The sequence below is a fragment of the Convolutriloba macropyga genome, chromosome 7 (assembly GCF_964194025.1).
Source record: "Convolutriloba macropyga chromosome 7, txConMacr16.3, whole genome shotgun sequence".
Lineage (NCBI taxonomy): Eukaryota > Metazoa > Xenacoelomorpha > Acoela > Convolutidae > Convolutriloba > Convolutriloba macropyga.
This window is the reverse complement of record NC_134474.1, coordinates 41,211,609-41,236,319: the sequence shown is the minus strand read 5'-3', so window position 1 is coordinate 41,236,319 and position 24,711 is coordinate 41,211,609. Positions and strand designations below refer to the sequence as shown.

Genomic DNA, 24,711 nt, shown 5'->3' with positions numbered 1-24,711 from the left:
AGTTGAAATTGCATGAACGAATGAACAAAAAGTGGCTGTGACGTCATATGGTCGTAACAAAAATCATGACGACGAAATAAAAAACATAGCCGGAAGAATTCCGGAAGCAACTCGAAGCGTCAGAACTTCACTAACAAAACCGTAATTGCAACGGAAGCCACTACCTTTTGTATTAAACCATTAACTCACTACGTCCACAGGTCTGCTCTAAAAATTGGTGAAACTTAAACCACTGTCAACAAGAGAAACAAAATGCAGCAAAATTTTATATTATTGAAACGTTCGGTAAAGTTAAAACAATCCAAAACAATTAAGGTGGTAAAAAACAGATAGTCTGAAAACGCTGACAAGGTTATCAACAGCCCTCGAATAATTCATGATTCTAATCTGAAAAAGATCGCGAAAGCAGACGGCAGATAATAATCTTAGAAACTAAGTTAAATCTTTTCAAAAAAGCTCAATTTTAAGAATCAGAAAACAGCTTTTAATTAATACCAAGGCCGGAAGAAAGCTGTAGTAATTAGTCAGAAGTGGACATTTTGGAAAAAGCTTGCTATCAAACTCTCAGTACTGCCTTATGTTGAACGAAATCAATTGCAAACCAAAGAAATGACGAAAATCTAAGAAAAAGCTGAAATCATTTATTTTCTACAACTGAAAAAATCAACATACCGAAAATAAATGTAGGTGCCAGGAAAAAACTAGAATCGTACTAACTAGAGTGTAAATATGGGCACAATGTAAGGAGCACCGTAACAAAAAGACATTCTTAATTTTTGAAAGTTGAAAATCAATTTAAAAAATTCAAGAAAAACGAATACATTTCATTGTTCAGCATTCAAGACGTAGAAAAGATAACTAGCCATCCAATACAAAGATCTATTCTCCTGAAGAGAACAGTAAAGAGGAAAAATCAGAATTCATAAATACGAAAAATTGAAACATTCTGCAAAAAAAAGGTCAAAAAACTTTTAAGACTGCATATATGAAAAAGTTTTAAATGTTTTTTCCAAAACTTAACGCCAACAAATGATTGAATTTTTATTGAAACGAAATTAAAGTCCCTCATGTTGCACAAAAAAACTATTTCTAGCAATTACAACCAAAATACAAACGAAAAACTGACGAAAATCGGAAAAAACTACCAAATTCGGATTAGCATATGTACAATTTTATGAAACAAAATTACATCGAGGTAGAAAGACGCGTTGAGCATAGAAATTATCAAAGAGAAGTTGCCATATTAACTGATTTTTGACAAAAAGACGGTTAAAAGATCCAAAAATGAAGAAATTAATACTATAAAAGCCAAAAATTAACTAAAAAATCAAGAATTATGTGCCAATTTTCAACTTGAAACGGATTTTCAGGCTCTGCAAAACACTGTGGTATCAATTTCCGAGGTTGAAATTTCAATGTAGTATCGAATAAAATTTATTTCTACAAGAAACCAAATTAAAAGCAAAAAAAATTGGTCCACTTAGACGAAAAAACGGCTAAAAACGGTCATCTATATGTGGAATTCAGTCAAAAACTACTTTTCAAAGTCAAAAAGTCATTCACCAAACGCAGCGCATGATCAAAAACTTCTCTCGCTTAGCAAAAATCTGTTCACCAAGACAGCTTTTCTCACTTTCGCTTTTAGGTCAAAATGCCGCGTGAACAAATCTACTTCCTGTAAAAAAAAACCGAGAGAAAACCAATACTCCTCTTCGAGTCGTAAAAAAAACCAAGAGAAGGCCAATAATAGCCCCAGCTATCCCTGTGCGGCTATTAATAAAAAACTGGCAAAATTTGCGTAAAAATGCAGAAAATGGGAAAATTTGAGTATATAGTTCCTCGCCACTAAAGTGCCTCAGTACAAAAATGAAATTTTTCTAACACTTGACAATAAAATTTACGTTGAAAACCTTGTTGAAATCACATTTTTTAAAATTTCTTTTAAACTGAATGCTTTCTTCGTATGCTATTCAATAAGCTCTTAACATGAAACTCTCGCTTTAGCCTTTTCGCTGAGCTCTCTTATTTCAAATAACTGAATGAAAAGCGGACACTAAACAACTAAATTACTGAACATTTATAAAATTCATAAAAGAAAAGATTGAATACCAAACATTTACACGAATTTTTATAAATAGAGTTTTTGAGCTTCTCGTTCTACAGTCATTATGTAAAAATTTCTTTAACATCTTGCAATGAGATAGCAGGAGTTGAATCCAGGTTGAACTTCTTGCCTCTCGATGAGCTGAAAACAAGTGGTGAAAATACGTCCCTGCGATGAACAATTCCTGATCAATTGATTAATCTTGGTTAACTCGTGCTTCTGTTTTAATGGGATAAGTTTCAAACTAATCCAAATGTATTCGAGAAATGTTTATTATGTGCTTTCTATCTGATGTTTTGGATTTGTTTTGGTAGAAACGCTTGCTCCAATGAAAATGAAAAGTGTTTGACTTTTCTGATTAGAGGTACCTTGGTACAGCTGGTTTGCAATTATGAATTTAATGGTGTTTAACGCAATGCAATAACTGTAACTAATGATACCTCTGAATTAAACGTTTCATTTATTCATTCATACAGCATGTCATTTTCTGTTATACAACACGCGAGTGGGGGCGCGAATGAGGAGGGCGAACAGATGCGTGCACAAAAATTACTAACCTGTTGTTAAATTGAGGCACCAGTTGGCAAAGCTTGTCCTCCACTGAATCCGAAATTACTAGGAAATGCACATGCGTCTCTCTAAACAAAATTGTAAGTCAATCTTGATGTTGATTGTTCGCAACAATGGGCTCAGTAATGTTGTCCAATTTTTTTTAAGAAAAAAACGGGTAAAATTGTGACACAAATATTACACAAATTGGAATTCAATATTTAGACCAAACAAAACTTCCAAAACCTGATGACAAAAACTATAGACTGTTTTAATATTGACTCCGTAAAATCTCCACGGCAAACCAATTACAGAGTAAAATTTTATTATATATTCCAACAGTCAAAGATATCCGGTTTTTTTGAATGAAAGTTTACTGATTCATCAAGTTTCTATTATGGTTCGAAACTTTCCACAGTAGCAATCAACTAATTTTCTCCAGATCATTTTCTGTATTTTCTAAAATCATATTGTCGTGGTCGATAACACGGGTCAAAGAATTCAATAAGTTGAATTTTAAATTAAATTTTGAACTGAAAATATACAAAAACTAGCTTGTATTTATAGTGGTTATCTATGCGAAAATATACAGAGAAAATTTAGATTAGCTAAAAATATTTTACATGATAGGCATGTGAATAGATCTTAACTCCGAATCCCGGAGGTGATTTTCTGTTTTCATCAACATTTCATGAGAATCATATATGGCTTGGGTACAATCGAGTTCATTAGTTGGAGGTTGGTGGATGTTAAAATCAGGTTTCTGTTGGTGGGAGAATTTGCTACTGACATATGATTGATAGGTCAATAAGATAATGAGAGCGCCAAAACAAAATTAGAATTGAGTTTAGTTTTGTGGCCATTACTTATCGACACAGCAATAAACTTCGTCAGGTAAGTTCTTCTTTCGTTCTTTGAAACCTTAATAAAGAAAACTTCTAAGTTTCTTGATGTCTCTTGGAAACCATCACATCCTTCCTCCTTTTTTAAGCAAGTTTGTGGGTATAGGTCCTCCAAATCTGTCGGGTTGTTTTCAGTTTCTTGTTGATGTTCGTGGAGGCTCTGAGGTTTCGGGTTGTTGGTGCTCTGCAGATGATGTGCTGCAGAAGCTTCATCTTGAAGTGAAGGTCCCACATCTGTACTCTGAAGTTGTTGATTTGATTGAGATATGGTCTCCTCCACTGCTGGTTCAATTTTCACATTGTCCTCATCTAGTCTCGCAATTTGGTTGTCGCTCACTAGAATAGTCCGTGCTGAGTTTTCGGGCTGTATGAAAGATGTGTTCAAGCCCTTCCTGTTGATGAAGGTAGCAGGAACTGTCTGTGTTTTCGTTGGCCTTGAATAGAATGGGTTCGCACAAGTCGAAATCTGCTATTGCTGGTAGTCTCACTCTGCGTCCCAACAAGAGTTCAACTGGAGTTTTGCTCCTCGTCTTTGAAGTGTTGCGATGTGTAATCAGTGCCCTTTGCAGGAATGCTCCAAATGACACATTAAGGTTGGGACTCCACGCTTGAAGTGCCCGCTTCACTGTCTGAACTGCTCTTTCAACTAGTCCATTAGCTCTTGGATGATAGACGGGTGATTCTATTTTCTTAATTCCCAGTGATTCACACCACTGTTTGAGGTCACCACTTACAAATTCAGGACCATTATCAGAAACTAAAGTTTTTGGTATTCCCAATCTTGCAAAGATTTGACTAAGATATATTTTAACTGTTTCTGATGTTCTGTTTCCCGCAGGGAAGGCTTCTATCCAACCAGAACCCGCGTCAACAATTACTAAGATATTGTCTTGGTCCTTAACATAACCCCAGTCCATGTGGAGCCGTTCCCAAACGTCGGCTTCTGGCCACGTAGAGACCGTTTTCCCAGGCTAGGCCTGTTGAATTGACAATTCTTACATTTACTAAGAAAGTGTTGAACGTCTTGGGTAATGCCAGGCCACCATGCTATCATTCTGAATGATGCCTCAGTTGCATTCTTTCCGGGATGTGTCTCATGCGCTTTTGCCAAAACCGAGTGTCGTAGTTTGGGTGGAATGAAAGGAACAACACCTCTGAAGATAATTCCATTATGTAATGTAAGTCCATCTTTCTGTTGTTCGAATCCTTTTTCCGCTTCTGAACATTGCTTCCAATTGCCGCTTTTGATTCGTTTCATTATGTCCTGGAAAAGTCTGTTTGTTCCAAGTTCAGTTTTGATTTCTGCTTGGGTCACCAAATCACTGTGGGCGAAGTAGATGTTATTGATTGCGAGGCACACTCGATCGTTGTCCGATTCGTCTTCGCCAAAATCCATTCTGCTCAAAGCATCTGCATGGGGTATCTGCTCTCCTGGTGTGTACCTCAACCCATAGTCGAAACCCATTAGAGCTATTGCCCATCTTATAATTCTCGCTGATGCTGTCTTCGGGATCTCCTCGTCTGGTGCAAAGAGATATTTGAGTGGTTTGTGGTCAGTCTGTAGGGTAAATCGTCTTCCAAGAAGGAATTGTTTTAGTCTTGTGACCACAAACACAATTGCCAGTGCTTCCCGCTCTATTTTCGAGTAGTTTTGCTCCGCTGGAGTCAATTTTCTCGATACATATATGATTGGATGTCCTTCTTGCGAAAGAACCCCGCCAATGGCTTTTTCAGAGGCGTCAGTAGTAACTGTCGCTTCTTTTTGTAGACTATATGGCTGTACTAGTGGGTTAGCACATAATTCATTTTTTATGTCTTCAAAGGCTTTTTGTTGCATTTTGCCCCATGAGAAATCGCTATTTTTCATGTTATTTAAGGGTAGCATTTTTGTTACAAAATCAGGAATCATTCTTCCGTAAAAATTAGCTAGCCCAACAAACGATTCGAGTTGTTTATTGTTAGTTGGTGCTTTTGCATTTTTTATTTTTTCAACATGTTTGGGATCTGGTGCTATTCCCTCATTTGAAATGGAGTATCCCAAAAAGCTAACGCTATCGACTGGTTTTGAGTCGGATTTTTTCTCATTAATAGTAAAGTTTTTCTCACGTAGTCGACTCTTGACTGCAAGCATTCTCTTGTCGAACTGCTCCTTGGTAGTTCCATACACCAATACATCGTCTTGAAAGATCACAACACCTTTATTTCCTTTGAGTGTTGATTCGATGCAATTCTGGAAGATTGAAGAAGAGTTTTTCAATCCCTGAGGTAGTCGGCACATCTTGAACAGTCCCTGAGATGTGCTGATTGTGCATATATCTTTAGCTTCTTCGTCAAGTTCAATTTGATGGTAGGCATCTGAGAGGTCAATTTTGCCAAAGTATGAGGCCCCATGTAGGTTGTGGAAGATCGTCTCCATGTCCGGTATTGGGTAGTCCTCATCCATGACCTTGCCATTGATGTGAACTTTCAAGTCCACGCAAAGTCTCAGTTCTCCACTCTTCTTTCTCTGCCACACCACTGGAGATGCATTAGTGACTCCTCCTGACAGTACCGGTTCAAGGATGCCTTGTCTGACCATTTGTTCCAGCTTCTCTGTGACCTTGTCTTGAAGAGGTAGAGGTATTTTTCTGGCTTTGCAGAACGTTGGCTGTGTTCCTGGTATCAACTTCACATGAGCTTTGTAACCCCTCACATGAGGTAGGTGCTCGGCTGTGATGTTGTTCACGCCGTGCTTGGGTAGGAGGTCTCTACCAAGTAGTGCAAATTCTTTATCAGACTGCATTCTTTATCAGTCTGCTTCCGTTCCACTCAACGTCACAAGTAAGTGATCCCAGAAGCGTTAATTGATGACCATCATAAGCTTCAAGATGTCTTATCTTACCATCCAACTGAGGTTTACCAAGCTCAGTCCATATTTTTGATGATATCACTGTGATATCTGCACCTGTGTCTACCTGCATTTTTACTTTGCAGTTATTTATTGAGATAACATGGGAATATATCTCAATAAATAACTGCAAAGCAAAAAAACAGATATGCTAAAGATTTGTTGTTTAGTATAAAACATTCCCATCTCCGATGCTGGAGATGCTTGCTCTGAAGAAACATTTTCTTCTTCGCAAAAGTTATTCTGTTCATTGTACTTACCTGAATTTGGTTGGGGTCTGCTTCTACACATTTTTGAGAAGTGTCCCACCTTTTCACAGGTGTTGCATTTTTTACTTCGCGCTGGACAGGGTCTACTAGAGTGTGGCTTACCTCCACACCTAGTGCACATGTTGTTGTTTTTATTAGCCGTAATTCTTCATTTGGTTTTCGAAAGGTCTTTTTGAAGTTGAACCCAACTTCTTCTTTCACATTAAAGGGCTTATTACCTGATGAAGAACTGGCAAAAGCCATTGCTTGACTTCTGAACTGTAAGCTCTCGGTCATTTCAGTAACCGACATTGCTGGTTTTGCTTTAATACCGTCTAGTAGTCTAAGTTTTGCTTCAGGGTCCCTCAAACCTGAGATAAACTTTATTTTTACCAGCTCCTCTTCGGGGTTGGCCACTGTTTTCAGTTTTTCGAAGTCACAATAGCGTGCTTCTTCTCTAAGACGTGCTAGGAAGTCGTCGTCTGACTCCCCTACACCTTGTATTAGGGACAGAAATTTAGCCCTTTCTGCCGTTACTACTCTCTCTTTAGGAGAAATATAATTTTGAATCGCCAATCTGATGTCTTTATACGGAGTGTCTATCAAATTCCTGGGACTCATTAGGCTCCTAAGTTTAATAATTGCATCTTGTCCGCACATACTAAGGAAGAGATTGGTTACCTGTAGGTCCTGTACAGTACCAACGTTGTTGACCTTGTCCTCTTTCTTTTCTGCGCGACACTTCGCCACAAGAGACATAATCCACGCAGTAGCTGATTCTGCATTCTGTAGATCCAAAATTTGTCTGTCTGTAGCTGGTCTGGACACCATTGTCGTGGTCGATAACACGGGTCAAAGAATTCAATAAGTTGAATTTTAAATTAAATTTTGAACTGAAAATATACAAAAACTAGCTTGTATTTATAGTGGTTATCTATGCGAAAATATACAGAGAAAATTTAGATTAGCTAAAAATATTTTACAAGATAGGCATGTGAATAGATCTTAACTCCGAATCCCGGAGGTGATTTTCTGTTTTCATCAACATTTCATGAGAATCATATATGGCTTGGGTACAATCGAGTTCATTAGTTGGAGGTTGGTGGATGTTAAAATCAGGTTTCTGTTGGTGGGAGAATTTGCTTCTGACATATGATTGATAGGTCAATAAGATAATGATAGCGCCAAAACAAAATTAGAATTGAGTTTAGTTTTGTGGCCATTACTTATCGACAAAGCAATAAAGTTAGTCAGGTAAGTTCTTCTTTCGTTCTTTGAAACTTTAATAAAGAAAACTTCTAAGTTTCTTGATGTTTCTTGGAAACCATCACACATATGATGAATTCATTTTTTTGAACCCTGAGAAAGTAAATTCAATGCCATATTGTTTGAATCGACCATTCAAAAGACGTTTATTACAGATAAAATTTTGGAAAAGCTTTAAAATTAAACTTTTCTTGCCGTGATTTTAAAACACTGATTTTAAAACACTGATTTTAAAACACTGATTTTAAAGCCGTGATTTTAAAACACTGATAACTCACCAAAGATTTTGAACTTCGACCCGTTAACGACTTGGGATTGAAACAGGTAGAGATCAATTCAACGCTTTTTTAATCAAAACAGTACCTTACCCTAAATGCAGCCCAAAAAACTAAGAAAAAGGAAAAATTCTCTTTAGTCATTAGGAAAAAATCTTCACAATCAACAGTTACAGATCAACCAAAGACACAGAGCATCGCTGCAAAATAACAACCTTTGATAGCCCATAAAATCCAATTAAAAAACAAACACAAAAATTGAAGACAATGGGAAAAATGGATGAACTAACTACTACCAAAACCACGCGCCAAACACAAAACAACAAGCCATTATAAAATGCAAAAAACCTCCATTTGTCTTCAGTAAAAAATGTCTTCGAAAACAATAGCTGCCAATAGAAACCTACAAAACCAAAACTAGATCGCGAAAGGAATTGAAAATTTTGAATGACGTGAAATTGAAAATACTGACAATGCAAAAACTTGATCACATACTATCATAAAAAATGAACAAAAAATTTCACGAATTGAAACCATTCCCTTTTTTGCTCACGTTACAACTTCTTCAGATTGACTAAATCCACTACTCTAATTTGACTACTCATTGACATCAGAAATTGAAAAATGTGTGTACAGATAATTAAAACAGCTAGGTGAATTTCAGAAAAAAGCTCGTAGCAGAAAGCTGGCCACACTACCTGCCGTCATCAACTTAAGAGGAATGTAGGCATATAAAACTAACTCTACCTCAATTGACAAAATGAAAAAAACCCAGAATCACAAAAACTCATTAAAATTGATTTTTGAAAATAATTTTGAATTATTTTTTGGCCATTCATCAGTCAAGCAGGTAGAAATCCGCAATAATGTCATATTTCGGTGACAAATATATTCGATTTTCAATTCTACTGACGTATAATTTGCAGTAACGATGCTCAGAGTTTCGCATTGCGGTTGTTTTCTTTAAGAACAATCATAAAAAATGTTTGAGCTCAGACTGGTGTGCGAAGCCCAAAGCCTCAAAGTGCACAACACTAACAATCCAGGACCAATGAAATACAGACCCAAACTAACTGAACATAGCTGGTAGATTGCCAAAAAATAGCTGCAATAGTTTTGTAGATCTTTGTAGAACAGTAAAAAATACAGACCAAAAAATTACTCTTTCCATTAAAAGATGAGATGTTATATTTTGATTAGAAATCTGTATAATTTATTGGTGCTTCTATTAGCTCCCCTCAAATAATCGTCAATTAGAGTGACAAAAAATCAAATCAAAAGAACTTATTTCATTGAAACAAACTGAAGAAAAGTGAATTTCAGAGTGAAGAAGTCATTTTGATAGTGAGATAAGTCACGTATGACCAAAAACTTAATCAGGCGAATGAACAAAAGGCAGTTTTGAAGTGGCTGTGACGTCATATGGGTGTAACAAAAATCTTGACAAAATAAGAAAACATAGAACAAGTCCTGACGTACAATTCAAAGAATTTTCATTGACTAAACAAAATAGATCTAGAGCGGACTATGAGTGAATTGGGAAAAACATTTCCAAATAATCAAAACAAAAAAAATCGGAAAATCAATGTCGAAATGCCGCACGTGAACAAAAAAAACCACTAGCGAGAAAGCGAATTTTTGATCAAACGACGTTTTCTCACTTTGCTTTAATATTAGGGTTGAAACATTTTACACCGCAAAACCACTCGCCTTTTCGCTCCACTTCCGGTTTCAGCGTGACCAAAATCACTACTCCAATTCGACTTCAAAAATTATGAAACTGAGTGAACAGATCTTAAAAAACAAGACAGCGCCCCAATACAATCCAAACTCTTCGAATTGTAAAAAAACCAAGAGAAGGACAATAATCGCCCCATCTATCGATGTGCGGCTATTAAAACCATCAGAGTTTAAAGAAACAAAGCTTCATTCATGAAACTATTTTAACCTTCAAAACAAAACCCTTCCAGAAAACGTCCATTTCTGATCTAAAAACTATTAATTATGAGGTCCGGAAAATGAACTGAAGAACATGCTGATGACAGAAAAGCTATGACGAAATTCGTAAGAGATCAATTTTCACAATCTCCTCTGTAGGAGGATTTCGCATGACTAACTGAACATAGCCAGCTGGCAGATTGCCGGAACAGCTGCGAAAGAATAAACCTACGAGCCGTATGATAGAGATAGAAACAGATATAAGTATAAAAGTTATCGACGTTGCTCAAAAAGCTAAGTAAAAAACTCAGCAAAACATTAATCAAGCTTGTTAAAATGCATTGCACAGAGGCCTTACTAACGTATGTTAATAATTAATTTGCGCAAGTATTTAATCAAGTTCTCTTAATTAGATATATTGTCCTTTTGCATGCTCAGTTTTTTCTAGGTTGTTTTAGGATTTCCAAGCGGATGGAACAATCGGAGCTGGGTCGACAATCTTGGTCGACAAGTTTTTCTCTCTTGGCGCAACTTAGCGATATAAAAATAAATAGCTTTGATACTTTCAAATTAACAACTTAACTATACCTCAACAATCTGTTTTGTGTTCATGAGGCTTGTTTACTTAATAAACATTTAAACAATTTCAATGAAAAACCAATAAATAAGCTATGAACAAATAGTAATAATTGTTTCAATTTCTCGGGAAATTCCCTTCATATACTTGATTCTCCCCTCCTTCCGGCAAAAACTTTCCAGACTCCTTGGTTTTCGTCAATTATTCTGTCAGTTGGTTGAAGTAGAAAAATTGATTTGTGACATGCTGCTCGATTTGAATTCTGCCACATAGTTCCAAGTGAATTGAGTGAAGTCGAAATAAAGTCCATATGAATATCGAAAGGATGATGATCGGGAATATTTTGGGTCTTATAAAACGCTTTAGATAAAGCATTACTATTTTACAATACATCTGCACCAACGCCAGCAGTATGATGCATGGAAGGGGAAGTGGTAAGCGATTGCCTTGATTCGGTCACGGATGGAAAAAAGGCATTGGGATCGATGTTATCAGCATTCGGGTTAAGATTTGATGCTCGACTGGATCGAAATGATTGGATTTGTTCAGATGAAATATGAAACTTCCGTTTCCGTTTAGGATTGATTTCGTTTTTGAATTGGTCACGCAAATAACTGGTTTGACACCAATTTTGGTGTCATCATCATGCTTTAAGAATGATTGATCACGCTGTCGGATTATGCGAAATCTGTGATATAGCAAAAGGAAGAGAGCATGAAGTCATTAAGCTTAAGACAGTCAGGGATTTTTATTATATGACCTAGAAGTTGGTAACCGCATTCGGTGGTCAATCTGGCTTTGTGTTGGAACAATTGTATCTATAGAAGTTTTTCGAAGACTATAGTCTTCTGTTGCTGAATTTATAAAACAGATACCGTACCCTAAGTTTAGTGCTTGAACTTGGTTTGGTAGAAAGTCTCACAATCTCGGATAGCTTTAATTGTTGTCTTGAACAAAAAGGAAAGGCAAGATCCATGGCTTGGCTGCGTAGCTCCTGCCTGATGGCAAATTCGGTATCTTGACGATCCCAGACATTGCTCAAACTGGCTCGCAGAGAGTGGTATTGACTCCATCTGATCTTCAGATATCGCAAGATATGGCGATTCGACGAGGTTCGCTTAATGGCCATCTGAGGTTCAGGTTGGGGCATTGGAACTGTATCTGCACTATATACTGAAAAAACGGTTTGACGCAATGCTAATGGTATAGCCAAAGTCATAATAAGTCCTTCAACCGTAATCACGTCTCGGAGCAACTTTGCGTCATAAAATGACATCAAGTCGCTGGTAGGTATTGCAAAAGAAAGTATATCAGCAGCTTTGAATTGTTATCGGCCTACATGATCCAAGATTGCCATCAGTGAATCTCTTGGGACTAGCAACATCGGTAGTTGATTTTGTAGAAGAGTCGGGACAGAATTCAGCAAATTGAGTCTGTAGCTGTAGAGTGCTGCTCTATAGCTTTTGACATCAGAATAGAGTAGGGTAGAAGAGCTGCCGCGCTGTCGAAATTCAAACTGATTTGCTGGTTCGAGTAGTGCATTTGGTCACAGTCTCGTAATATATGAATATTGTATTCCAGAATGTCGAATTTTTCCTCGACGACCGCCCAATTCTTAATTTTGGGTTTCGCTCATTTGTCTCGGTATTTCTCTGATTTCTACTAGCTCGTTGCTGACCAAAAATTTGTCGTTGTTTTCTTCTTTATTTGGGTAACATATTCAGTAACTGCTTCTGTAGCTATTGTCAGCTGTTCAATGTTATGTGCGTTCGCTTTGGCTGGATCTTGACAGCTTTCAACATTTCCTGTCACTGCACATCCTCCTGCATCGCCCATCATTAATCCTCTGCCGGAAATCCAATTCCAGCCATAGCGAGAGCACCAACATGAGCTCCTCCTCTGATCCTCTTGCTTTTTTCGCTTTCGGTATGTAAAAATGTTGCTGTTTACATTAGCGTTTTCCTACCTCTGCTCATGGTTTCTCAACTTCGATTTCCAGCTGGTTTATGATCCAATTGACGTCATAGTGAGATGAGTTAGTATTGAAGAGATTTAAAATCGAGTGGACAATTTGATGACTCGAGATTCCATTTTTGGTTTATATTGTTAAGGAGTTTTATCAGAAACTGTACTCGAACAAATTTTTCAGCGAGCAAAATTTTTGTCTCTTCGTTGAAAATAACTCCTTTCTCTCAGACATCATCGTATTTCTGTTCTTCGAACAATGTATTAAGGACCAGTGGGGGAAAAACGCTTAGGGATAACAGAAGCCTCATCATTGCTTCGGTTGCTCTAATATTAAAAGTAATATGTTTGTGTTTTCAGATATAATATTTAGCCCTGTTTTTTGTGAGAATTAGGTTTAAAAAAATATTAGTTTCATATAGTTGGCAAACAATGTTTCAGTTCAAAATGTTGAAACTTGTTCTCTTTGTTTCTCTGTGAGCCATGGCTTTAAGCTGCGAGAGTTTCTCGTGGCGTGGCCATGAGTTGTTTTGTTGCCGAAATGGCACATATATTCAAATAAAAGATCAACGTGTTTGGTCTTCATCAAGTCCATCTGTGTGTCTTGCTGTTCCGTCGGAGGACGGATTTGACTTGCCTGCAATGTTGTGGATACTTTCCAGCTTTTGCTACTGTGTGAAACAGTTACAATTCTTTACTGCCTACATAGTAAACAAGTTGAGAAATTAGAAATGTGTGAAGCTTGAAATGAAACTTGAATTGTAGGTTTCAGAAAAAGCTACTTGTTGTTTTAGAGTTTTAAACTGAATTCCTTCTGTTTTTTTATTACAATTGATGGACACTGAATCAAAAGTAGTGAAAAAAACTTTTAGATCAAAACATGAAGATGTCTCTTTATAACAGTAAAATATCTAGTGCTGAAGACTTCCTAAATATTTGTGATGTCGCTGTAACTTATGTGAAACCTATTGAGGAGCTTGCATGTGAATTGGATATAGATCGAAATATTCCAAATATCTTGCGAGGTGTACGATCAGTGTGGTACACTGATAAGATCAACACTAAGTTTAAAAATCTCATCAATCCTAATTGCAATCAATGTCGAATTTTCATCATGACTGTCATTGTTTAGCGATGTGTGGAGAAGCTCAATGAGATTAGCAACCTAACTAAGCTGTTCACAGTTACTGAAACGAGAGTTACAAATTGCGGCGCAAATGTTTATTTGGGTGCATTTCCAAAAGACGAACTAGAGAGGCCTGAGTTTATCGGGTTCAATTCGCCTAATGGGCCGATGTGCCACAGATGTCTAAAGGCTACTTACTGATGATTGATAGTTCCAATTTCACTCATTGGCATAGCGACTACATGGAGGCTATTGATTGCATAATAACACTCAACGGTTCTGGAGAGAAGTTTTGGTTTTTCTTCCCTCCATCGAAAATGTGCGGCGTGCTCGAAAGATGCTATACAAAGGAAGCTGATTATGTTGACTGCATAAGAAAATACGTTGACCAAATTTTCGTTTGCAGACAATGTGTTGGTGACACAGTGTACCTTCCTTGTGGATGGTTACCCTGTGTTGTTACCATAAATTTTCATGGTATATGTGCTTCCCTATTGTCAGTTGGTTTCGAAATTTCTAAGGAAAGGAAAGAGAATGTTTCGAACATTCTGCCATCTGCTATAGCTTTTGATGGTAGCAGGGAAGACAAAAAACAACAATTACCAGTAAGTAATTCAAACTATCATTTATTTACCTAACTAAATAAATATTGATTTTCTTTGTTTTTTTAGGCAGTTATCGGGTTTGAGTATCACCTTGGAAGAAAGCTAATAGTGATCTGTATTGAATAGCAGTTGATTTTTTCTCCTAACTTTAGTAATATTTAGCGGTCCTAATTTACATGTCTATAACTTATCTTAATACATGGGAAAAAACAAAAAAATCTAAAAAAAAATTGGTGAGCAAAATTATGAAGGTAGTTGGATGGGGCCAGGTAGTTATTTGTATGTCATCATTTTCAAAAATTTTGTTACTATTGACCGACGGTCACTAATTACATGTACATAAACTATCTTAATAAATGGCCGATTTCAAAAATTCATCGTAACCTCTTCTAATCACCTTCAGGTGAGCAAACTTCGTCCAAAAGGATGGCATCGCGTTGCGAAGCAAATGTGGTTTTGTTTCAGATTTATTTTTAAAACAAAAAAATAATTCGATATTACTATTGAAGAAAGCACTGGAAATGGATGTTTGAATTATTGGTCAAGGTCAGCAGGTTGGTGATGACCAATCAAATTTTGAGAAAGCTAGCTTTTGAACAGAGTCTTTAATCACAATTGATTTCAGAGTCTCAAGACTGTTCCTCGAGAAAATTAGGTTCGGACCTTTGATGAGTTTTCATGCGCTAGATTGTACAGAAACAGATTCCTGTATGAATAAAATATGGCAACTACTGCTCCCTCGCTTAAGTTACCAAAGTCATATCGTTGTCCGGACCCAGTTAACTTTGATATTTTGAGGAGATTGTTTTCACTACCGAATACGATGATTCCTCAATATCTGATTGGCTTAAGTAAATTCTTAATTTCGGTCTTGCAATTGCGTTTATTTTACTTTTCTTGTTATTGGTGTTGTCTGCTGAAGGCCTTGCTGTTTTACTTTTGATTTTATCAGTTTTCTTCGCAGTTTGAACTCCCGGTGTTCGCGGCTCTTAACTTCTTTTAATATCCATTTTTGCTGCTCGTGGAGGTCCTGGTTGTGGATGGAGAATTGATTGCACCATGTTTTTCCTGTATTATTCAACAATTTTTTGCTTCTTGACTTCTGGTTTTGTTGTATAGGCAGATATTGGAATCAAAACTTTGCCATCGATAGTTGATAGAAACTGTCGTTCTTTAGCTTTCACGTTCGTTCTCGGTTTTGGAATTTGTGTAACTGGACTGAACCAAACTGTTTTCTGTGATTGCTGCCTGTTTGCAGAAATCGGTGAGTTTATAGTCATTCTGCTTCCTCCTTTGACTGTTATCTGATTAGATAAATCGGCGTTTTCCGGTGTATTTTCCTGCTTTTTGTCTGGCTGCTCATTTTGTAGTAAGTCCACAAATAATTTTCTTGGTCTGCTTGCTTTTCTAATCCACTGTCATCTACGATTGGAAACTCGTGGAAAAGGAACTCAGGTTCCTCCATTCGTTCCTGTATTACGCGTGGAACTGCGTCCGGTCTTTCCGGTACTGGTAGGGCTGCAAATGGTGGTGCAGCTCTCATGAACGGATATCTGTACAAGATATTCACAGCATCTTCATTCGTCGGTAGTTTTTTTGTCGGCAGTTTCTTCATCAGCGAACGCATGAGTCAGCATTTAGGGAATTTCGCTGTCGAAAAATTCTGGTTCCTGTCTGTATATGCTAAGAAAAAGGTCTGGCGTGAAATTATTTGGGTGTAAATTTCCTAAATCTTGTGGAAGCTCCAATGGTTCATACTTTTTCAGTCTAATTCTGTGTCTAACACATTGATTATAGTTCGTACCAACTTTCCTTATTAAATCATTTCAATTAATGAGGACTTTCTCTAATTTATACAGTGGAAGCCAGAACCTGCATTGATTTGAATCCAAAACTTGTTTGATGAGTTAGTTTAGGGTTTAACAAAAGACAAAAGTTCTGACTTTCGAGTTGGTCTGCACTTGCTTTTGCGTCTTAGTATTTTCTATACTTATGTTAAGCTTCAATGATTTTCTCCTTTTTCTCGCTCGGCAAATTTTACTTGCATTGCATCTTGTAGTTCTGTTACGAAGTCTGATTTTGGATCAAATTCTGACTATTTTTTCTATTAAAACGTATATCAAGTGACTTAATGGGTTCTCGACCGTGAAATATTGAGGTTGGTGTGCATCCTATGGATTAATAGTAGCTAGTGTTATAAATGTACGCTTCAAGGAGTACGTAGAGATGCCAGTTTGACCATTGCTCATTTGTGTTGTTTGAGAATTCTTTCCAATGCTGAGTGAGATCTTTCAACAACTCCTACAGTTTGTGGATGCTTGTGGAGATTCAACAACTCCTACAGTTCGTGGCGTGCTTTCGTTTTATTTCGAGTAGTGTGCATAGTTCATCCATTAGTTCTGAAACCCAATTTGAGCCTATATCTGAAAGAATTGCGTGAGGTATGTAACTGTGTGAGAAGAAAATTGCGGCTAGTTCAGTAGCAACAATTTTTGGTTTTTCAAATAAGTATTTTGAAAGCACATCGATACCGGTAAATACGTATTTATAGACAGGGGATTTGAATGGCCCTACAAGATCAATTTGCAACATGTCTCCTGGAAAAGACGGAAGCGATGAGATGGGTTGTAAAAGTGTTTTGAGTGAACTGTTTGATATTGACTTTGTTTGAAGGCGTGTTAGGCAGTTTTTTTATAACAGATATCAAATACTCTTGTGAAGTTTGGAAAATAGAATCGTTTTCGAAACTTCAGCTGTTTTGACAATTCCTACATGTCCTGCTAATCCAGTTATTGAGTCTGTAAACTACTTTCCATTAATGTTTGGGTAGGCAGTATTGGTAGTACTGTACTCTGCCTCTGGGGTCAAAAATTGTCTATAAGGTACGCTACCTCTCATCACTAGCCCCCGAATCTGTTTTTTGTATTTTTTCAACTCACTTGAAGCAGAAGTTAAATCTTCTACTTTATCCTCCTTTTTCCATTTTACAACTAATTTTAGAAATTCGTCTTTTTCTGGTTCTGTCTTGAGATCTAAAGGCTCATTTCGTAATACGAGATCAGAAAGGTAATCGTTCGGATCAGGCATCAAAACTGCATTTATTTGCGCTCTCGCTAAAAATCTAATGTAGCCTTGAACTTCGTCAACATCCTGTGTTATTTTGTTTGTTTGTTTTATTTGTTCTACAAGATCATCACTAACGCTTTTTCCTCTCAGCTGATGAATGAAAATGTCATTTTTGCTTGTTGTTTGCTGATCAAACATTAAATCAATGCTATCAATTGAACTTAGTAAGGCATCCGCTGTTTTTGCAATAGTTTGAACTTCAATCTGACGCACTGAAATTCTATCTTTTAGTTTTAGCTCAATAGTTGTTGACAGATCATTTTGAACGTGATAGAAAATCAGCAGCATAGTTTGCTCTGCCTGGTATGTGAGCAATTACTAAATTGTACGAGATCAAACGGTCAAGGCAATTCCATAGGCACGGGGGAATTGTCTTGGCTTGTAAAAAATGTGTCAGGCTTTTATTATCTGTTAGTACAATAACCGATTTTTCAGTTCCCCAAATGAAGTGGGAAAAATGATCTAGAGCAAAATACAAGTTTAAGAACTCTTTGTAATACGTTGAAAATTTCAGTTGCGATGCGATAAATTGAATAATCGTGAGCCAAAAGCAACTGGAGCGTAAGCTTTTTTACCTTTTTTTGTTAGGTGTTTTGATATAATCTTCTATCATGAGAACAAAACCTGCACCATAATAACTTGCGTCGCATAAAAGAACGTACTGTAGACCTGGTTTTGCCAATCGGAGCGTCAAATTTGTTGCTTTGATCACGTCACTTTTTAAAATTTTGGAGTCTTCTTCATGCTTTTCAGTTATTACATGGTGAACATTTTTCTTCAGTAACTCGTAGAACGGAATCAATTTATGAGCAAACATTTAATTTTGTGTGTCCCAATTTTGCATTTGTTGAGGGACAATTTTAATCCAGATTTTCTAATGCTCAAAATTTTTAACTGCACTACCAATGTCATCCATATATTGTGTACAAATATTTGCTGCTAGGAAAGGATCTAAGTAATGTCTTATAAATGAGCTAGAACCTGTGACTGATTTACTTAGTCCTTGGGCACGTCATTTATAGGCGTAAGTTCGTGATGCAAAACTAAATGCCAAAATTTGTATTGACTTTTTATCCCCCATTTGTACACAATGGTAGGCTTGAGAGTATTCAAATTTGTTAATCAATTTTTTACCAGCAAAATGATTGGAGGCATCGCTCATGTTTGATTTTTGAAAATTACTGTTCATGTAGTCGTTTCTGAGTAGGTGGTTTATGCGCCTAAGGTCTATCAAAATTTTTAGTTTGCCTGACTCTTTGCATTGTGCAAACACTGCACAACTGTAATGGGAATATGGGAGTGTTGTGATCAAATTATAATAGTGCATCAAGGCTATTTCAACAAGCTCATCTCTCAGATGTATGAGCGTTATTGGACTTTGTACTTAAACAGGAAGTCCATGTTCTGGTGTGAGTTTGACCTTTAGCTCAGTTCTAAAACCAACATCGAAACAATGTTCGGCAAAAATGTCAGAAAATCCTAAAAGCAATTCTTCCACATCTTCACGCTCGTTAGGTTCAAGGACAGAATTTTCCAATTATAATTTTTCCTGTTTGACTCGGATCAATTTTCGGATCAACTTTTTCTAACGAATTAAAATGTGAAATTTGATCATAAATTTTGCCCTCTAGCGGTGATAAATTTTCCGGATCTGAAGATGTCTTCGGGATAGGAAACCATAGTTTATCATATTCTGGTTTGAGACGAGTTTTTGGGCTCCATAACTTCAGTCTTCACCAACTGATTAATTTCAGCTTCAAGATTTTCGTGGTTTCTCATTTTTTAAGGAGCAATGAGCTGTGGATCAATATTTATGAGTTTTTCAGCTTGTGCAGTCTTTGGAATTTCAAAATTTGCTATTATTGTGTTATAAGGAATTGTAATTGGATGATCAGTTAGATTAAAAGCTAAAAATGACAATTTTTCCATTTTTATCACTTGTACTTAAAGATGACATTAGCGCGAAATCAGAACTGTCCTCAAATTTTGATTCAGAAGAACTACTCCGCTAGTTTTTGGCGCTTTTGGGGAGCAAGCTTTCTAAAACTGTTTGGGATGAAAGTTTCAAAGTATGTTTTTTATTGAGAAAAATTGTGAACTTTTTCAGTTTTTTCAAAAGTTCTCTAGGATTCTTTGGTTTTATCTCATTATAATGATAAGTCATTTCCGATAATTTAAGACAACTATTTGACGGACTGACGTCAAAGGAATGTTTTTTGAAGAATTCGTATCCCAAAATAATGTTATTCATCTTGGGTAGAACTAGAAATAAATCTGAATTTGGAATAGCCTAACATGAATTCTATTTTAGCTTGTTGATTAATTTGAACTAGTGAGCCTGAAGCTAATTAAACTATTTGCAATTAGGATTTTCAAAATCAACTTTTATCTACCTGTTTTCAAATTCAGTAAGTTTTTGCGAATTGCATTACGGCATGAACCTGTGTCTGTAAAAGCTCTTCTTTAGAAGTTTTTGCCAAAATTGAGTCTAATATAATTCAAAGTATCTCCATCTAAGGAAATAATAGCGCAAATAACCGTTGCAGTCTGATTCGGAGCCACTCGAACTTGATGAAATAACTTCTATATCTTTATCTTAGCTAATTTATCTAAGCTAAGATTAGGATGATAATTGGACTTAAATGGAACTTGTGGCTCAGCTTGTTTTTTCCCGCTCGATTGAACGGAAACGTACCTCCACCTCTGCGTCTATTCTTATTCAAAGTGCACTGTGAGGCTAAGTGATTTGGATAACCGCAAAATTGGCATGTTATTTGGACGTATTGGGTTACTGGAATGTGAAATTGAGGTTGGAGGCTTGAACATTTGTTTTGTTAGCTAAATCAGTGGTTTGAGCTTGATCTGGCGTAGCGTTGGTGGCGTCTTGTCCTACTGGCGTAAATTGAGTAAACGCATAATTCTGAGCAGCGAAAGAGCTGTAGTTTTGGTAGTTACCTCTTCCTCGAAATCTCTTAAAACCTTGACCTCCTCTAAAGCCTCTGAAATTATATCGACCAATTCTTGCTCTGTAAGAGTTTCCTCTATTAAGATTAGCACTTAGTGGACTCAATTGGCTGTCAACTTTTTTGACAACTCATTAACTCTACTCTCCATATTCTCCTGTGATTGGTTAATATTTGTCAGTGCATTAACCAAATTATCCGAAACAAAGGCGGACACTTCGTTGAAAGCCTTTTATTGTGAACTGTAAGTTGCCTGCGTGCAAGCAAGCACAAGTCATCAACTGTTGCTGTATCTGGTTGTTCAAGCAGTTTTGCTCAAAGCCAGCTCGGCATAAATTTTTTGTAAAATCGTTTTATTTGATGATTCCTCTCTTGTTGAGCAAATCTTAATGCTTCCTCATTGTATTGCGAGCTTTTGCTGCTTCTAAACGATCACGTTCATCGTCCGCGTCTAGAGCTGGATCAGCTGGTGGTATGACTTCTGGTTTGGGGTAAGGGTAAGCTTTCTGTGCCATGTTTTGCAATGTTACTAGAAAAATTTTTGGTGTGTCAGTTTTAGGATCAAATCGAATGTTTTCTAACTTTATTATGTGTAGCTCTACTAACTGAGGATTATTGAAATGACTTCTCAAGGAAGTAAGACTAAGCTCAAAATCTGTTCTTGTTGCCTCGTGCAAAGTTTGAAAATAATGTAATGCTTGATCCTTAAGGTGTAGTTTTAAAATGTTTGCCTTTTGATTATTTGTGATTGCTGCCACTCCTGTAGAGCTCCTGAGTAAGCGCTCAAATTCACGGAAACTTTCATTTTCTGTGCCTGCAAATGATCTAAGCGTAATGTTTGGTTGAGCCATGAGTTTTATTATTATTATTTTATTTGATTTCATTCGAATGATTTCAATCCAAGATGAGAGAATAATTCAGAACATATATTCAAGTTAGCGCTCCATTTTAACAAGGATACTATGATTTTGGAATGATTTTCAACGATTGTCAACACTTTCATTTGATTTAGCGTTCATCGATTAAGATTTAAGACATCATATTATTTCACTGCAGAATAAATCGAAGCGTTAACTTACAAGAAACTGTTGACCAAACTTCTGGCTTGGCACTGTCTTAGGAATAAGTTGCTTGTCTTGCTGACTTGAAAAACCAGATACTGACGGCGATTCTCCAGAATTCAGGCTGGAAGTTGGGTCACGCGGCCTCTGTCACTCGGCTATCGTCTTCTTCGCTTCGAGAGGTGAGATTGTCTTTCCTTTCTGTCACCAACTAACGAATGTTAAAAACTGAATTGTGCAAGTAGTTATTCAAGTTCTTTTAAAAAGATATATTGTCCTTTTGCATGCTCAGTTTTTTCTAAGTTAATTTAGGATTTCCAAGCGGATGAAACAATCGGAGCTGGGTCGACAATCTTCAAGTTTTTTCTCTATGGGCGCAACTTAGAGATATAAAAGTAAGTAGTTTCGCTACATTCAAATTAACAGTTTAACTATAACTCAACAATCTGCTTTGTGTTCATGAGGCTTGTTTACTTAACAAACATTTAAACAATTTTAATCAAAAACCACTAAATAAGCTATGAACAAATAATAACAATTTCTCGTGAAATACCATTCATATAATTGACTGCTTTTTCATTAGAGACCTTTAATACACCTATTAGTTCCTTTGACCTTAAGTTAATTCAAAATAAACTTAAACTTTCAAGTGCAAAAGTCATTTTATTGGGCGAGGTAAGTCACATATGACCAAAATCTAATCACGCAAAAAAACTTTTGCTAGAGAGGGGGGACAGAGATGACGTCAGGCGCGCAAAGGCCGCAAGTGAGAGGAAAAGTAATCCAGAAAATTTGACCTTCTCAGCTTTGCTGTGTGAAACCAAAAAGAGCGCGGACGACGTAACAAAAAACATAACCGGAAAATTCCGGAAACGACTCGAAGATTCGTCTCTCTGAAAAAATATTTTATAAATTAACTGGTACTTACTAAAGTGACTACTAAAAAAAGCATTACTCCTGTAATTTGAAAAAAACATTACTTTTTAAATTAAAATCAGCAAAAAAATGCAACAAAAATTTAGGGAATTGGAAAAATCAAACTGCTCAAGCGGCAAAGGGCAAGCCTTGTTAAGCGGTCAAAACTTTCTATTCTCAAAGAAAAAAAACAAAATCTGCAAAAAAAGTGTGTTAAAAAATTTATCCACTCCCGTAACTTTTCTCATTAAAACCACTATTTTGTGCAAAAAAACTTAAATCATTTAATAACAACTAAACGCTATGAAAAAACTAAAAAATTATCAATCAAAATAATCAAGTTAGAAATTAGTCATGAAAGATAACAAAACTACTCCGCAAATTTTGAAAAGAAAATTAAATAGGAAATTCTATTTAAAAATTACAAACTGATAGCCAGTAAGCAAAAAACGGATTTTTCATTAAAAAATCAAGGCTGCAAAAATTTGCATACCCATCTTCCTGTCTCAGTAAGAAATGAAAAGAGTTCAAGTTCGAAACAAACAATTTGAAAAAAATGATGACTTTTTTTTTACTAAATTTCAAAGGCTTATTACCAAAAACTACTTCAATTAATAAAACGAAATAAAAAAAACTTGACGGCGCAGATAAAGAGTTTTTAAAAAAGTTTTTAAAGTAAAAGAAAAACCGACTAATGTCGGAAGATCTGCTCTCGAAAGACAGGCGGGTGTAAAGACATTTGACCACGAAGGCGTTTGAACCATTGACCTAATGATCCCTAACTAGAAGTACTTTCCACTCGACTATTAGGCCCTTCTTGTTGCTATGCTGCAACCGTTTTTATATTAGCAATAGCTTTAATTTGGAGTAAGTGCAATAGAGATAACTCAAAAATGAAAAACGAAAGCGTGCAAAAAGTCACTTTAGAAGTAATATTATTCTAGAAAAAAAGCGCAAAAACGGTCAAGCAGAAAATTTGCATGAAAAAGACCAACACGTTTACAATAATTGCTATCGACTTCGTTGAAGAGCAACTAAAAACCGAAGAATACAGAAAAAAAAACGGGAGACTGGGACAAAAACCGCCAAAACCGGAATAGTTTGCGTACATTTTTACAAAATGAAGAAAATCTCGCGTCAAAAAGAGGCAGTCAATTGATACATTATCAAAAAGACGTTGCTATATTTACTGAGGGGGTAGAAAAAAGTCCATAAAAAATAGATGGAAAAGGCCAAAAATTGACTAGAAATTGAGAAATTTGTGCCAATTTTGCACTTGAATTGCATTATTAGGCGCGCAAAAACATTGTGGTATCAGTTTCACAGGGTTATAAATTGAAGCAGCATCGATGAAAACTTATTTCTACAAAACACAATTGATAACAAAAAATTCGGCCAAATAGACGAAAACACGGCTACAAACTGTCATCTATATGCGCCACTCTCTCAAAAAACCAAGTCGAAGAGTCATTCACTCAACGCAACGCACGATCAAATACCTTCTCTCGTTCAAAAAAATTAGTTCATACGGCAATTCTACTCACTTTCACTGTTAGGTCAAAACTTCGTTTGAATAAATAATATTTCCTGTAAAAAAAACCTTAAGAAAACCAAAACTCCTCTTCGACTCGTAAAAAAACCAAGAGCACCGCAATATAGCTCCGCTCAGCTTACAGCTATAAAAAGATTAAACATACCCGGCAGATTGCCGGAAAATAGCCGCCGTTGATTCTAATAAGCATGAATGGGATTGAAAGAATAGAAGATATTGAAAAAAAATATTTTTGTACAAAAACATTTTTTAAGTCCGATTTATTTTGATGGCATTTCGTAGTTGAACATAACGTACTTCTGTTTCCTAGAGAGAGGGTACAGGGGCTACTATCAATACCAATAAGCATTAGAGATGGTAACTAAGACTTATAGGAACGACGTTCAAATAGCGGGCATCTAAAATGGGTTTATCCCTTTTCTATTTCTGACTTCAATTTTTTATACTGACTCTGTTCATTTTGAATTGCTTTGCTGAGCAACTGATGTTCAAAATCACTTTTAGCAGAATGAGAGAAGAGAGAAACTAGCCTAGAGAAGTCAAAAAGATATCACGCAAAATGTTGAAAAAGCGGCAAAATGAGGTAAAGCGAAACATTTTTTTATTCGACGAAGTAAAAAAAAAATAGGAGCGCTATAATAGCCGGCTGAGA

At 36.3% G+C, this 24,711-nt stretch overlaps 1 protein-coding gene across 1 annotated transcript in view; it reads right to left on the bottom strand.

The window, feature by feature from the left end:
* Nucleotides 1-2,046: 2,046 nt before the first annotated feature.
* Nucleotides 2,047-24,711, bottom strand: part of LOC142342868 (E3 ubiquitin-protein ligase SHPRH-like) — a 127,517-nt gene continuing 104,852 nt past the window's right edge. Inside the window, exons 19-20 of the mRNA XM_075394502.1 lie at nucleotides 2,662-2,742; nucleotides 2,047-2,245 (exon numbers count right to left, since the gene is read on the bottom strand). Of these exons, the coding sequence (XP_075250617.1) occupies nucleotides 2,167-2,245; nucleotides 2,662-2,742 (160 nt within the window). The 3' untranslated portion in view covers nucleotides 2,047-2,166. The remainder of the gene's footprint in view (nucleotides 2,246-2,661; nucleotides 2,743-24,711) is intronic.